Here is a 16,195-nt window from a genome sequence, read left to right as displayed (position 1 = left end):
CAGATCTGACAAAGAATACACACACACACAGACACACACCTGGTACGAGTCAATGGCCTCCCGGTCTAGTGAGCGGCTGACTGACACCTCTCCTGTGTCGATGTCAATGATGAAGAGACCTCTGGGATCCAGGTCAGCACCGGGGCCCGTCAGTCGGAAGATGTGGTTCCCTGACTTCTCTGTTAAAATCACCTGCAGATACACAAACACACACACACACACACACACAGATAGACATCAACAACTGTAAGCCTCTCCCATTTTATTCTGACTCAGCCGACTTCCTGAAGCAAAGTCTAAATGAATTACTTTTTTCGCTATCCTTTTTTTTCTTAAACGCATAGTGTAGAGAAAACATACTCTGTTTATATAGATTTGAGCAAAAGAGGCTTAGTGCATCTTAAAAGCTGATGCAGATCCCTGATAGCTGACAATTACAAATTCATACCAGAAGAGACTTTGATTTCATCAGTTGGCAAAATTCGACTCATGTAAAATATTAAAAGTTAGCATCGTCTCCCTGAACATTGGCGGCCCGCTGCGATCACCTCTCAATGCAATGTAAGGATTACTTCTAGATAAGGAAAGTGGAGCAGTTAAATGGATATAAGAATAATTCCTTCCATTATTAAATGTGGATGTTTCTTTTTTTTGTTATTTTGGAGTCCAGCCAATCACTCTGTTCACTGTTCTTGATGAGATCTGCCAAGTTAGTCCGCTAACAATCCTGTTTGCAATAATCTGACCCAGACACTTTTTTGGATAGATGTACTCACGTGAGACTGTCGCAGCAAACAGCATCCGCAGGTTCACCAGCACAGCAGGGGGGGGGGGGGCAGGTTAGAGAAAGAAACACACAGGAAAACAAAAGCATGTTAGATTCACACCAGGCAAAGCAGAAACAGCTACACAGACCTTGTGGATGTTTGCAGTTCTGGGAAACCATTAAAGAGAGGGAGTTGGATACAAAACCACAATTTTCAAAAATCTGATGTGTAGACAAACTTAATAGAGTTTTGTCCTTTACAGCACAAAACAAGTCCAGCAACTCAACATCTAGATTAACTGCACAGTTTTGCATGAATAAGTGGTTTCTTCAAAAAGGTGGTTTGCATTGGAAATTGGCTCGTCTTGCCGAGAGTACGATGAGAAGACTGGCACAGAGAACATGGAGCTGGAACCAATTAGCTCAAGACTGAAAATGAGGGAGTAACTTGATTGGCTCTGTTCAAAGGCAACAAAATCTGCCGAATAGCATCTCGTAAACTGACTAATGAACATCTAACCTGTGTAAAGAACTCAGTTGTAGGGGGGGGTGTTATTTGAGAGCCAAGCTAGCTGTTCCCTCTTCTTTACCCAATCTTTATGCCAAGCTAAATTGGCTGTTTGCTGCAGCTACACATTTGTTGTAGAGGAATGATACTGATAATAATCTTCTCATTTAACAACAAAGGTATTTATCTTTTATCCAAAGAAAGGTAAATCTATTCCTGGAGCTGTAAATCATAGTTCATCACTGACATCTAAAAGTCTGAATAACGGTTAATGGTCCAATACAATTGAAGTAAATGGTGACCACTTCAAATTTGACTCAAAACAAGGTCATTTACATCATGTATTTATCCTAAATGTCCGCTGTTATCCTGCTGCATGAATGTCGTGGCTTATAGACACACAACCGCACGACGCACAACCTCCATCAACATAGAGGTGAGTAGATAATGAGTGAATTTTCATTTCTCTGTGAACTATCCCTTTAAATCAAAGCACTTTAACCTCATAGTCATGTTTTTACTCCACATGCGCTGGAGTGTGGGACCAACACCTCGACACCGTGTCACCGTCCGCATCCTGACAACTGCGCCCACATAAACACACAGCGCGGCCACTACTTTCCACGTCCTACTGGTCCGTCCGCTGCCGCGTGTCAAGGACCTAAACGGTGTCCCTGCACTGCGCCTCATGATCAGAAGGGTGTGATGGGGTCACCTTTAATGAGAGCACACTTCAAATGGGATGGCAGCTAAATGAAGGCCTTTCTACTCCTCACTTGAAAGAGCATTGGAGATGAGGCCGCAGTCACACAAGCCTATGCCAGACGGAGCTCAAGCCCTGATAGTCTCTCGAAGCTCTCTGCCATTTATCTCGATGTCCCCTTCATCTTTTCCCTCTCGTCTCCGTGCACCATGTGTGTCACTCTCCCTCTAACATGTCCATCCTGGCTCTCCTGCTAAGTGTCCATATCTCAGTCTCCATTCATCCTTTTTCCACTTCTCTGCACCCTGGCGCTTGTTTTGTTTGCGGATGGCTGCCGTTCACGAGATGAATAATTCTGAGCAGCAATCCCAGTGGCACCCGGCACCAGCTGAGAGTGACAATCTGTGTCCGATGAAGAAAAAACGAAAATAAAGATCGGGTGCAACATGGCTGGATAGTTGGATTAACAGATGGCTCAGCGTTTAACTTGGATTGATGCAAAGAGGAAGTGGAGGAAGAAACAAGAACAGACGTAGATGTCAGCTGGTGAGTGTGAGGATGCGGAATGAGAGAGGGAGGAGGAGGAGGAAGTAGGGAGGACGAGAGATCACTGATAAAGACACAGAAAGTTCAGCTGAAGAGTAACTGAAGTGTCAGGAGAAGTTTAGTGTGATTAGGAGACGTCTCTGTGGGGTACGAGTGTCATAATCTGCACCGTGCATACACACACACTCCGACTTGCACACACGCTGGTGCGGAAACGTACACCCAGTGGCTTTGTCTCTGCAGAGTCTGTCTCCCTCCGCGTGCATTGGGAGGACTGATGGGAGAATCTCACCTCTTTCTATCAGCTCTCATTACCAGCCGAGCAGACATGAAAGGCCGCGGCGCTCGTGATACTGCGGGAAGATGACAGGAGGTGTGGCGCAGCTCCGCAAACACCCAACACCTCTGAGCACATCGCGAGAACGAACACCAAAACAGTTGATCTGTGCTGGTTCGTGCATGTTAATGTGTGTTGGTTTGTGTGTGTGTTTAAATCCTTGATAACACCTCCTGCTGTCTGTGTTCATGTCAGGTGTCGGTGGGGCAACAAACAAAAACTTGTGGAAAGCAGCACAGGTGGGAAACTATGAACACACACACAGACGTTTCCTCAGAGAACTTATGTAACAAGTACAAATTCACTGAAGTGGGTTAATTTTTTTTCTGTGTGTGTCAGAATCAGGGCAAAAATCTGCTGCGCGAAGCAAAGTGGGTGCAGGGAGGGTGAAAAACCTGGGCCAGAGAAAACACCATCACGCCAAATCATTATTCAATTCTGTATAAACCCACAAACGCAGACATAAGCCGTTTTTCAGACATGACCTGCAGATAAAGTCCGGACCCAATTCTCCAAACTTTATCAGTTTGCCTTTCACACATGCACAACGCAGCGGCAGGTTCTCTGCACAGAGATTTGCTGCGTTCACAACAGCAACAAATCTTTTGTAACCTCCTCCAGTAAAAAAAAACACTGACCTTGTTGGAACTATATCGTCCAAAAACAACTATTTCTGAGATCCTGGAGAGGGTGAGGGTGTGTTACCTCATTCACAATGAATCGAAGTCAGAAAGTGAGAAAATATGCAGTCGTATCCCTAAGTGGTGCTTGTGTTATCCCTATCAAAGTCATACAGCCAGCTGGGAATGACAATCACAGGCGCTGAGAGGACTCCTGGGACCAGGCCTTGTGGGGAGGGAATGTGTGTTGGTCTGATTGTGTTTGTGAATGACTGTGATTTTCTGCACGTAAAGTCTTGAATGTACAATAATGCGTCTACAGTACATGTGAGTGTGCGCAAGCAGGCCTGGCTTGGACCAGTACTCTGCCTGATTAGCTTCCCACTCCAGCCTGCTGATGAGAGGGATGGAAAGGGACGGGGAAGACATGGACGGCTAGTCCTCAGCGCAGGATGATGGGAAAACAATGGTGCTAATTAACGGGCTTTGATTGGTTAGCCAGGACTCCACTAATCATTACTTCATTATCAACATCTCCTGGGCAGCTCGCACCCGGAAAATCTGTTTTTTTTATAGCATCCTAGTTTATTTTCTGTTCAAAATGGATTTCACATCTGCTCGACGTGTCTCGGGGTCCAGACATGAATTAAAATGTACGTCAGAGGGGTTTTTACTCACCGCTAGCGAACATCAGGCAGAAACGGGCATGATTAACATGCTGAAAGACAGACGGGGAGGAAAGAGGCAGGAACTTTTTGGTCTTCCTGAGACAATTAAGAGAATCAATTAGACTAAATGACGAGGCCCGCAGGCTGCCTGCTCAGAGAGAATAATATTGAATTGAATGGCTGCTTTTTTGTGAGGGGAGAAGCAACAAATACAGACCAAGAGAGATAAAGTACGAGGGAAGATACGAAAACAAAGGAGGAAGAAGATGCCTGTAAAAGTTGACTTACAACAGGTAGAGGGCATCGAGACAGTGGAAGGAGACAGACTGACAGCTAGACAGAAACAGAAGGTGCCAGACACGTCCATTCCCTTTATTATATTTACTGAGGCTACAACCAGAACCAGGTCTTTGTTCCTCTCACCAACAGGGCTTCATTGGAGCTGTCACCTCACATCAGACATGTTCTTTTGAGTGGGGAGCTGGACCCTGAGGTAAGGATGGATAAACACTGTCTGAGTAGCTCACAACTTGAGTGCAGCACAGAAAGTGTTTCATGTTTTCACAGCCAATGTTTCTATGTGTTATTTAACAGGTTTCCGTGCGTGTTTTGTTGTTAGAGAGTTTATTTGCAATTCTGCTGTTGTGATTTGCGGAATATACGGTTTTCTGGTAAAAAAAGAAAATTGTGTAAGGATGTGAAATCGAGCTGAACTCATGCTTTGATCCCTCTTTCCATTTCTGGCCCTGCTCAGACCTGGTTCTAACATCTGTCCCAAGAGATCCCATCAGTTCGCACCTCAACAAGAAAATATTCATCACACAAAGAGGGACTGGGAGTTGTCTGTCGGTCATCACCTGTGGTTGACCTGCCAAAGGGTTTAATATAATTCTTTCTGGACTAAATTGCAATGAGAAATATCCATAAGACGAAGGGACAACTGTTCAAAAGCAGAACACAGACACCACTAAAAAAAAGTAAACTACAAGTCCAATACTAAATGTTCTAAAAATCTAAAATTCCTCAAATATACCAATATATGCAACTGTTCAGCATTTTCAGTCTCCTTACACAAATTACAGTCCACAGCCGAGGGAGCTCATATGTAGCTAATACAGTAAATGCAGGTATTTCACAAGCACTGTTGAAAATGGGTGTGATGGTGATGGAAGGGAATTATCGTTGAAAGTGACTAATGGATTTGAAAGGTTTGGCTCAAGCAGCCGGCAACAGCTCTGTGAGCAGATTCTTGGCACCACAATATCGCAGAACACCTCAGACCCAATGTCCCCAAAAGACCCTAAACTGAACCATCATTACAAAACAAATGCCTATGTATGTGCATTAAACCTGTGGTTGTTTAAAAAGAAGTTAATCAATTTTTTACTTATAATTCAACTTTGTTTCCTCTGATACAAAACTTTCTCTGCAGCACCAGTGCTGTGCAGGAGAGAAGATAACATATGGTCCCATCTGTGGGCTGAAGAACTTTTCGGATAATGTGCCTGGTGAGCAACCGGGGTTGCATGGGGGGGGGGGGGGAATTCTTGCAATACACCCATGGGGCGGAGCAGCAGGAAAATCCCTATTCATTGTGCATGCATGGTCAGACTGATTAGACAAAATATAGAACAATGAAGAGGACAAATAATTGCAACCCATCCTCACGCCCCATATTTAAGAATCACTCGTACATGGTCCCACACAAGAGCAACAGAGCTCAGTGAGTAAACCTCGACCAATTTGTTTTCCAGGAGATCGAGGGATCTCAAAAGAGGCACATATTAGGAGACACGTTTAAGCATATCAATTTCATTGCACGCTCCAGCTGCCGTGTGAGTCCTTGTGAGCGGCTATGGGCCCCCAAGGGAGGGCAGGGGGGAAACCTCTGTATCAAAACAATTCCACAGCTAGCAGGAGGTGTGACATAAACAACAAGGTTCTTACCCTTCCCCTGTGACTCCCGCTGACAGCCGGCCAACCCTAACGCGCGCGCACGTGCACGCGCGCACACACACACACACACACACACACACACACACACACACACACACACACACACACACACACACACACACACACACACACACACACACACACACACACACACACACACACACACAAACATTTTGCACACACACACAGTTATACATGTCAAATCGTGCCTCATGCAATCCCACCTCTCCCCCTTCTTCCCACTGCTTATCTCCCCGAGAGAGGGAGGGAGCAGAAAAAATGAACGGCTGCCATATGGAGGTATGTTGCGTAAGAAGAGCAGAGGCATTGGGGTGGAAAATCAATTTCGCCCAAGTCGCCGACATATAGCTTCTATTGGGTAAAATAGCCCACATTAGCCTGTCTTCTCATGCAAGGCTGAGTGTGGAGGAGACGGATGGAGGGATGGAGGGATGGAGGGAAGCAGGGATGAGAGAGGAATGGGTGGAGCTTGCCAATGGAAAGTGGAAAGAAGCAGGAAAGGGGAGAAAGAGGACAGTTAAGTGACCACAATGGAGGGAGAGAAAGAGAAATAGTCCATCTCGTGAACGCACTTTGATTCCAATTTGTCACATGAAAGTGTAAAAGTACCGCAATGGCTGTTATCCATCAGACGACACTTGAACTTAATCCAGAGGCGATCGATAGCATAGCCTGTTCTACAGAGATCATTTGTGTCCCCTATGGAGCGAAAACTTATCTGCTGACTTTCCTTCAGGTTACTGAAGGAGAACTTTGCACGAACCCCCGGTGGAATAAAGTTGTCCCACGGGAAATATTACCTCATGGCCCGACACCGCTAATATCAACCTATCGTGACCCTTAAGGTGCTTCACAGGGACAACACCGCCAACAGTGCAGGGATGAGACCAAGGCTCCGGGTTGCGGTCATGGTACAATCATCTGTTATGTGCAGGGCTCGGTACGGGATATCTTCTTTATGTTAGTATCTGCAGACAGTGGGATATGTGGTGGATCTGTTAGCTCCCAGTGTTATCTCGAACAAACCTGCTTGACATCTAGAGATAGAGAAGCTTTGTAGAATGCAAACGGACAAATGTTAGACTGGGTCCAGCATAGTTCGGTTTCTATTGGAAGTACTGTTGACCATTTGTCCCCAGATATGATTTAACTGCTGCACAGACCACGAGAGGAAATTATCGGAAGAGCAATTGCAGGCCCATGCACGTCGAAGCATCACCCCGTTCATAATCTGCAATATAAATAATCAGCTGCGTCACATCGTCTTTGGCCTTTCGCACGGGGGATCGAGCTGGACAAATAAAATCTCTCAGCCGTGATAAAACAATGAATAAATTCTTGCAGGAGCACGCTTTGGAGAAAAACATGCAAATAGTCCTTTATTGAAAACCCCCGATAATGTGGTAAAAACGGTATCTTGAAAACATACAGAAATGAGATTCACACCTTTTGCAGTAATGTGAGCAGTAATGTCACGGCCTTCAATGTCCACGGAGAATCCTAATGACAGCAGGGCGGAAAAAACCTGTCTGAATGGCCAAGAGACTAAATTGGATGTCAAACAGTGATGTTATAGACTAACACGATTTTATTTCCCCTCGTCAGACTTTAATAAGGTAAACTGAGAAAAAAATAACTCAGCTATACTCATATTTGGTCTCCAACAAACTTAAATTTTAAGAAGATAGATATAAAAATGTTAATGTACCATATAGGCTATAAAATAACCAGCGGCAAAACATGGTTCTTGATTTATCTGTCAAAGGTAAAGAAAACATGACATTTATCTCTGTATAAGCAGTTGATGCAGTGTCAAATAATTATGAAATATGTTTTATTTGTATTTACTGAATAGATTATTTTATTGGAGCGAAAAAAACTGAATGTGCTGCATGTAAGTTAATCAAGATTCCTTAATTTTGTATATTTAAAAGTTTATCTGTGCAAGAAAACACAAACACACATAGATCTTGTCTGAAACTGCACTTTTAAACGTTTAAATGTAACTTGAAACAAACCCTCAAAAGTTGGTTTACCTATGTTTCTTTACCGTTTACCTCAGATGCTGCTGCTAATCTTTTGCTTCCCAATATTAACATTTGGTGCAACCCGACCTGAAGCGCGGCAAAATGGCAACCGAGTGCTCCACATTGCCACGATGCATCAGCAGATTTGGCTGCCTGTGACTTCCTTCTCTACCCCCCCGTAATGAAACGAATGCTGATGGGAGACGGCTCTGACACAGAGGAGGAGATCTAGTGTGTGTCGCAGATGGTGCTTGATGCACCCGAAGAGCCGGGCTTCCAGGGAGCGTTTCCAAGCAAAGCAGGAGCGCCGGGGGCGGCGTGTCGCTGCACAAGGTGACTGCTTCAGAGGGGACGGCAGCCAAATTCAAATCAGGTGCTGTTTGTGCTTGTTTTATGGAGCAGTCTCGTGTCTCGGCTTGTTTCTACTTGCTCTCTGCCCGATTGTCTCCGACCTTAGTTTTCCACCTTTCTGTTTCCCTGCGTCTTTTGATCCTCATCCCTTTCCTGGGATTTTTTATTTTGTTTGCCCATTTGAATTGTGTCCTTTGTCTTTTTCTAAATAAAGACTTAACTTTTTCTGCTCTCGGGAGAAAAACTGTGACAACAGATCTGACTTGTAGTTTCTGACCAGGGCCTCGTTTCTCAATAACGATTGCTCTTAGATGTGTTCCTAGAAAACACAAGTGTGATCCTATAGGAGGTTTCATTTATTACCTAAGTGCATGTGTTAAACCAGCACACAGAGATTTGGTGTAGCTGCCTCGCTCCTTTAATTATCTGTGCAGGAGTAAAGCAGATACAATAATTGGAAAAGGACAATATTAGTGGAGCAAATTCCACTTTGTGTTCAATTCTTACAATTTACACTGTTAGCGCTTGTTTCATATAATAGCAATTGCTAATTATTTGCATGGGGCAACTGAATTGGTTCTGCAAATATTTTCTTCAATTTCAAACAAGATTAAATCAACATATATACACAGTATTAAAAGTCTTTGCAGAAATTATTGACATCTGTACACAGTGTATGAGCTCAATGTCACTGCTTTAGCATTACTTACTTCGCCTCAAGCAAAAAACAACTTATATGTAGAAGTGATCTGATACATCTTGTCAATAACAGAGCAGGGAGTTTAACGATTGACGGTTCTCTTTGTAGATAGAAGATCATATTATCAATATTTCGTGGGCTGATGACGAGACGTGAATTAGAAACTAGATCAAACTTTGTGACCTTTTTGCAACATTTCTTTTTTTTTGGGCTGAATCAATCTTCAATTCCTCTTTTATTGGCCGTATCCAATCTACAGCAGATTTACTAGACAGGAATCAGAGCACAACCGTCCCTAGTTAAATTGATATTGAAGTAAAATCTATCTTCTGCTGTTTCCAGTGTATGTTATATGCTTTTGGAAACTTTGTATTTGACAGTCTTGAGCTCATCGCTCTGCTGTGACTTACAAAGTAGTGAGAGTAGATGGAACAGGCCTAAAATTCTTATGTCTTAAAGTCATTTTTTATAGAAAACAGCTTCAACATTTTGCAGAACATGAAAACAAATTGCTGCACTAGGTTTTATCACTACTGTGGAGGTTCCCAATTTTAAATAAATACAAAATTTATAAAACTTATGACCCTCGCCTTTGTATTTAGAGGCTGATATCGAAAGCTTTCACTGTGTTTTACTCACAGTTCTCAAATGGCAGCAAACAAAACACTCCAATTTCTGGTCTAATGTTTTTGAAGCACAATTAGAGTGGTGCTGTTCCTTTTAAAAATGTTTATTTTTTATTAAACTTAAAACATCAATGGAACAAGTGCTTCTCTTTGAGGCAGCGAAATAAAACCTCGCTGGCGTTTACAAGTTCGCTGCCGACTCCATCTGCTTTATCTTGGTTTCGAGATGCTAAAAACAAATCTCTTGAATCATTGTTGCACAGCCATTAATTTCAATAGCGGGAGGTTTCAAGCTTCACGTCAGAATATGTTTGGAAAAATACAAACAGATTCATCATCATTATCACTGGTCAACAACAACAACAGCTATTTATTGCTGTGCTTTTTGTCGGCTTACTCATGTGCCCTGGGAATAATTTGCACTCTGATCTGGGAGATAATCACAAACATTTATAAATCAAACTGAGATGTAGATTGAACTATCGTCTGCACGCAGCTTTCTTGAGTAGTACCTGGTCCAGGTGTATTAATAGAGTCAGGATGACCTGTCTCCTTTGTTCCCTTCAGTGAAGTACAACTTAGCAAAAGTAGAAGGATTCTGTTTCAGACCCTTAGGCTCATTTCTAACTTGTGTGAATTAGTCAAAGTTAAAGAAATTAAGAAACTTAGTCCATGCTGTTGGTGTGCAAAGGCCCCAAACAACTCAGTTATGATTATTGGTCTGACATGAAATAAATATGCACAGAAGATTAAATGTATCTAACATGTTCACTTTGGTTCCTAAACACGAACAAGAGGACATTTCTCTATCTGTAATACATGTTATACCTTTAAAATAGTTAATACAAAACAACTAGATCAATAAAATATAAACAAATCAGGCCAGACCAAGGGTTTTCTGAAGCCTTCTGTTACACAACAGGGGTTGATGATGACTTTAGGGACCTATTTAAAAGTTGCCTGCGATTGGATGAGAACTCACGATCACAAAACCGATTCGCTTCACGAAAAGTTTGCCAGTATTTTCATTTCCCTATATGCACTGCAGGAGCAGAATTATCTTCCTGAATAGACTGAGTGTGGAGCTGCTGTGGAGCAGATTAGGGAGCGCACCATACTATTCTCTTCTCTGGGCTAAATAAGACCATGGTGACAGTACACAAAAATGGACTAAAAAAATAAAAATACACCATAAAAAATATCATTTTCTCAGGCTTTATATAATGCACATATTGAATATTTGGTTCTGTTCCTTGGGCAATTCTCTCTCCTGGGTGAGCGTTTCCAATGCAAAATAATAAAAAAAAGTCCATATTTTCTCTGTCGTGCTATGAATACAGGCTATTTCCACTGTAAGACCACCTGAATGTATGATGGCACCATGTGTGTCTTACCTTGCCAATGGGCCTGGGGAACGGAGCTCTCTGGTTCTCGGTCACGATCATCGGAGGGACCAGCAGGGATCTCTTGTGTCTGGATGGCAGCGTCTGGCCAAGACCCAGGAGATTCTGCAACAGAGAGGAGAAACCATATTGTCACACTTTATAAGAATCCTCCACATGTTGTGTTGTGAAGTGTGTGCTGATGCGATTTGTGCAACTCATCCCAAACTACACTTCAGCATCTTGTTAGCAATTACCCTCAACCCCACCAAGGGCACGGAAACACACACCCTCACACAGCGAGCAGTCAAGTATGCAACCATTTGAAATGTTGAGAGAAATGTTTAAACAAGCGTCTCCCGGAGAGACTCCCCAACTTTGATTGCAGAGTGGTACGTATATGTGAGAAAATGCAAAACAGGCCCGAGAGATGAGGAGAGGGAGATTCTCAGGGAAAACATGAAATAACCACATCCGCTGCTTTTACTGCGTTTAATGTCAAATGTGGATTCAAGACACAGCAAGAAAAAGGATCCATCAAAGTGAGAGGAGTAAAGATGAAAAGACGGATGGTTACAAAAAGCTGCAAAAGTTAATGCACCCGTACACTAGATAATATCATAGTCACATCATATGATTATTGGATATTTTCTGATCTACACAAGGTTTTAGGTCATGTCCATAATCCTAATTTGGAGATTTCTCAAATTACATATTTAAACAATGCAAGACATCATTTTCTGGCTTATAACACTGTGTCATATGATGGGGAATGATTTCTGCAGAATAAATGTGCTTTTTGGACGATACTATTGTTGAGCTTTATCTCCACCTTTGACCGATCAGCCCAACACGTTAAATCAGCTGTAGATACCCTCTCAAGAAACATTGATGAAAATCTGAGGTAGAAACCAACACCCTGCGTGCCTGGCTCTGCTGCAGCGGATGAAGAAACGAGAGATGACAAGGTTTCGGCAAAGAAATTGCATTGTTCATGCAAACGGAGCCAATCCCGAAATGTTATTTCTGCTCTTGAGAACACAACAGTGCAAACTAATTTCATCTCGCACCCTCCTACTGCTGTAAACAAAGACGTGGTCGGTCCTGTGACATAGTGAGAGACCTTCTCCTCTACACTTTGAGATCCCGGATACAGTTGAGGACCTTCTGCTTAGATGTTGACAGAAATAATGTCCATCATTGACACAGTAAACAAAAAGCTGGAAACCTGGCTGCTAACACGGAGTCGTTGACCTACAGCGGAGGACAGACTGCCGACCGTCTTCACATCTGGACACGAGCCGAGCAGGGACGACAAACACACACACACACACACACACACACACACATGCACGCAGCCCTGAATTCAGAAAGCCATTATTTCTCTGTCTATGTTATGAAGAGAAAATTATAAAAAAAATGTTAACTTTAAAAGTCATATATGCATTAAGCAAAAATCTATCATACAACAACCCACATTAGCTTTTCTCCTGATTACTTCTTCTCAACTAAACCAAATAAATAAACATAATAAATGCTTGACTAGTGACCAGCTAGCACTAGAATGACACTCAGGCCCAACAGGTTCATTTTTGGTCCATTTTCCATAAACCACGAGTTTCATGGGGAATCCAAATCGTTGTTTTCTGAATCCTGCTGACAAACAACCAAAGAATGTCTCGTTAGCTAAACCAACTGTAAGTGACTCAGCTGCTCAACAAATTAAAGCCAAACTGGGCTTGAAAACCTACAAAGTCGTTACAACTGCTGAAGTCAATCTCCTGTTTCACCTGCAAGCTGCTTTCCATCAAACACAGAAAACATCATCCCCCCCTCCAGATGTGTTGAAGAGGAATTTCTGATATTTCCCTGATAATAAAATGAAAACTAACTATTAACGTTTTGTCGACTTCAAAAATGAACGAGCTGGAGATTCAGAATCGTTGCAGCATTGACCTCTCATGTCCCGCGTGTTACTACAGCTAATTACCCACATCGAGGCAGTCGCCGCTGCAGAACGTCGAGCAAAGTGACAGAATAATGGCGAAGAAAACATCGCAGCAACAGGACGAGCCGTTGAGCTCTGGTTAAAGTGACAACACGGTGAAAATATGAAAAGGGAAAATGCCGACCCGAGGGTTCGGCGGTTTCATTTGCAATGCAAATAGTCTCTTTTGTCCTTCATCTTTTATAGCCTACTGTGCAACACTTTATTGACAATGTGCAGTGTACACGGACGCAATTGTGTGTCTCTCTGGGTGTGTGTGTGTGCGCAGGAGGCTGTTTGTGTGTTTACTGTTCACACTGCTGTTCCTGGCTGACAGGGACTCTGGCACCACTCTCACCCCTGTCAGGATGACGGAAAGAGAACAGGTAAGAGGGAAAAACTGAGCCATTTGTTTACAGCACAGTGTCGACTCCGAGACAGCGAGGGCAACGCCGCCGCCGCCGCCGCCTTCCAGCAAACATTCACACCACAACCCACCTCACCCCCATCCACCCCTCCCTGCTGCAACGGTCAGAGAAATTAAACAGTCATCACAAACACAAGCCGACCGGAACAAACCAAAGATACACTGTGTGGTCTGTGAAATGGCCACTCTTATCAAACCCACTGGGGGATGACCTTTGAAATGTCAAAGACAAGGAATCTAAAACTGGACCCGAAGCGGTTAAACAGAACACTGCACAAAACTGTTTGAGATTATATGAGCAATCTTGTGTCGAAAGAGCACAGTCAGTGGTGTGTACATGTATGTGACCAGTTCAACGGGCGAGCTGATGGACTTTTAAGCACTGCCTGTAAAAATCCGGCCTGAGTCCCAAGCCCAGGGATGAGCACATGAATCCCATCATGCACAGGTCTCAGCTGTGAGTTGTGTTTGTAAAGGAAGGGAAGAGGAGCTGTAAGGCAAACAGGCACCATGAGGTATTTTTAGTGGCTGAGCGCAGGGACGGGTGGCCGGGGTTAGAGCGAAGATAGATCACACTGTCGAGTCCACATCTTCAGCAGGCTGAGATACAGTAGATATGGAGAGGGAGCGATGGCGCTTTAAAAGCCATTATGTTCCGGGGGTGCATCAGGACAGAGAGACACACTGTTGTTCGGCTGGATAGAGACATTTGTCCTGCCACCGAGGACGGCTCACTGCAGGGCATTCTGGGAGAGTGACTTGCAGTCCTGCTTTCTTCCCCCTCTGCTTTTTTTTTTTCACCACTTGCCACTTTGCAGCAATAGCTCTTCTTCTTCTTCTTCTTCGTCTTCTTCTCACTTTCTGCCTTTGCAGTATGCATGTGTGATGAATCGTGTTCTTGCAGCCTGGTCACACCGTGAGAGAAGGAAGCCGTGAATCTTTAATGTGTCCTGTTCATAAATTACCGCCGCACCATCAACCGTGATCCAGCCTCGATACATCTGCCTCCGTCTCAGTGTGGCTGACGATCATCGGGTCATTTCGATGTGCGGCGGCGAAAGGGAGGAAATGTAGCTCATGTATGTGTGCGTGCAGTGTTTGTGTTGGGTTCCAGTTGTGGCCTCCGACAGGAATCTGATCTGCACAACACTATGTGTGTGTTTGTGTGTTGAGGGCGAGAAAGACAGAGGCTCTATCTTTGTCATCTGAGCGCCGAGCTACTGTGGCAGCAAAGTCACGTCCTTGTCCATTCTGCCATTTTCACTCTAAACGCTATATTGAGAAGTGTCGTTACTCACTGCTGACAAAGTGTTGGGGACCCTGGTGATAAATGGATAATATCAAGGCCAGCTATTCAATGCGGTATAAATTCTTGGATGTGCGGCCAGGTCGGGCGATCACTCAGCTCTCCAAACACTCACTTGTGTCAGCGTCAGCAGTTTGTGAACTCACTTTGTTAGGCACACCTAGGAATAAAACGGCTGCAGTAAATAACGAGGGTGGGATTCAACGTTCACTTTGTGTTGAAACTGTTGTAGAAAGATGTTGACACGGACACATGCTTCTATTGTAATGCCAATCCTAATTAATACCACTGACCAACAAAGTTCAACAACACAAACTACATCCCCAGACGTTATAATACAGTTAAATCAACAGGGAGGATTTGTTACAGGCCTTTATTGTATTAGACAGAATTTGTTTCCGCTCAGTGAACCAAACAATCTGAACAAAACATATGCCAAACTAAACACGGTGAATGTAACGAGAACCAAATTGCCGACTACAGGTTGGTGGGAAATAATGGTGAGTTTGAAAACAAGAGCGCTTACAGTTTCGTGGGAGGGACTCGATCAATCAGGGAAATCAGAAAAGCAGGTGATCCAAACAAAAGAAATTCAATTCAGGCAGAAAACAGGTTCAAACGTCAGGGACAGAACCAGTGAACTACACATCCAACCCAGAACCATCAGGAAACCAACCAGTCAAACCAGAGGGGGAGGAGCACAGAGACTAAAAACACTACAGGAGGTTTGGACTGACAGATCACAGGTGAAACTCAAAAGGGCGGAGCCAACAATCACAGGAAACAGGAAGAAGACAGGAAGTCGAGTGGTTTGCAAGGCAAGCATTTTCAAATTAGAAGAGGAATTAATAAACACAGTCCAAACAACTGAAAAACAAACTCAATATACGACGTAGATTGAAAGTAATTAAAGTTCTTCTCAAGAGCAGATCTTAATACTAAAAATATGTCCACCACTGTGGGAGTTGTCATAACAGCACAAAGTGTGATCAACAAATCAGAAACACTTTTTTCTGAGATCCACGCAGCTTATTATAAATTAATAATTTTTCAAATTAATTAATGTTGTGCCCAATAATCCACACTGCTACAAAGTCATTAGATGGAAACACATGTTTAGTCCTGTAGTTTACTTTCTATTATATGTGATAACAAATTAATATATTTAATGACATCGTTAAATAAATAAATCTCATCCTCACATGCTCTACAACAAAGAGGAAAACTATTAGTAAAATAAAAAACGTGACAAACATGTGTGTCT

At 43.3% G+C, this 16,195-nt stretch overlaps 1 protein-coding gene across 1 annotated transcript in view; it reads right to left on the bottom strand.

Annotated features, from left to right (window-relative positions):
• The window catches only part of cdh13 (cadherin 13, H-cadherin (heart)), a 285,157-nt gene that overhangs the window by 153,784 nt on the left and 115,178 nt on the right, over nucleotides 1–16,195 (bottom strand). Inside the window, exons 4-6 of the mRNA XM_034588673.1 lie at nucleotides 11,224–11,337; nucleotides 777–782; nucleotides 40–192 (exon numbers count right to left, since the gene is read on the bottom strand). Coding sequence (XP_034444564.1) covers nucleotides 40–192; nucleotides 777–782; nucleotides 11,224–11,337 — 273 coding nt within the window. The remainder of the gene's footprint in view (nucleotides 1–39; nucleotides 193–776; nucleotides 783–11,223; nucleotides 11,338–16,195) is intronic.

This window comes from Hippoglossus hippoglossus, chromosome 6 (assembly GCF_009819705.1).
Source record: "Hippoglossus hippoglossus isolate fHipHip1 chromosome 6, fHipHip1.pri, whole genome shotgun sequence".
In the NCBI taxonomy this organism is placed as follows: Eukaryota; Metazoa; Chordata; class Actinopteri; order Pleuronectiformes; family Pleuronectidae; genus Hippoglossus; species Hippoglossus hippoglossus.
This window is presented reverse-complemented; position numbering and strand designations above follow the sequence as displayed.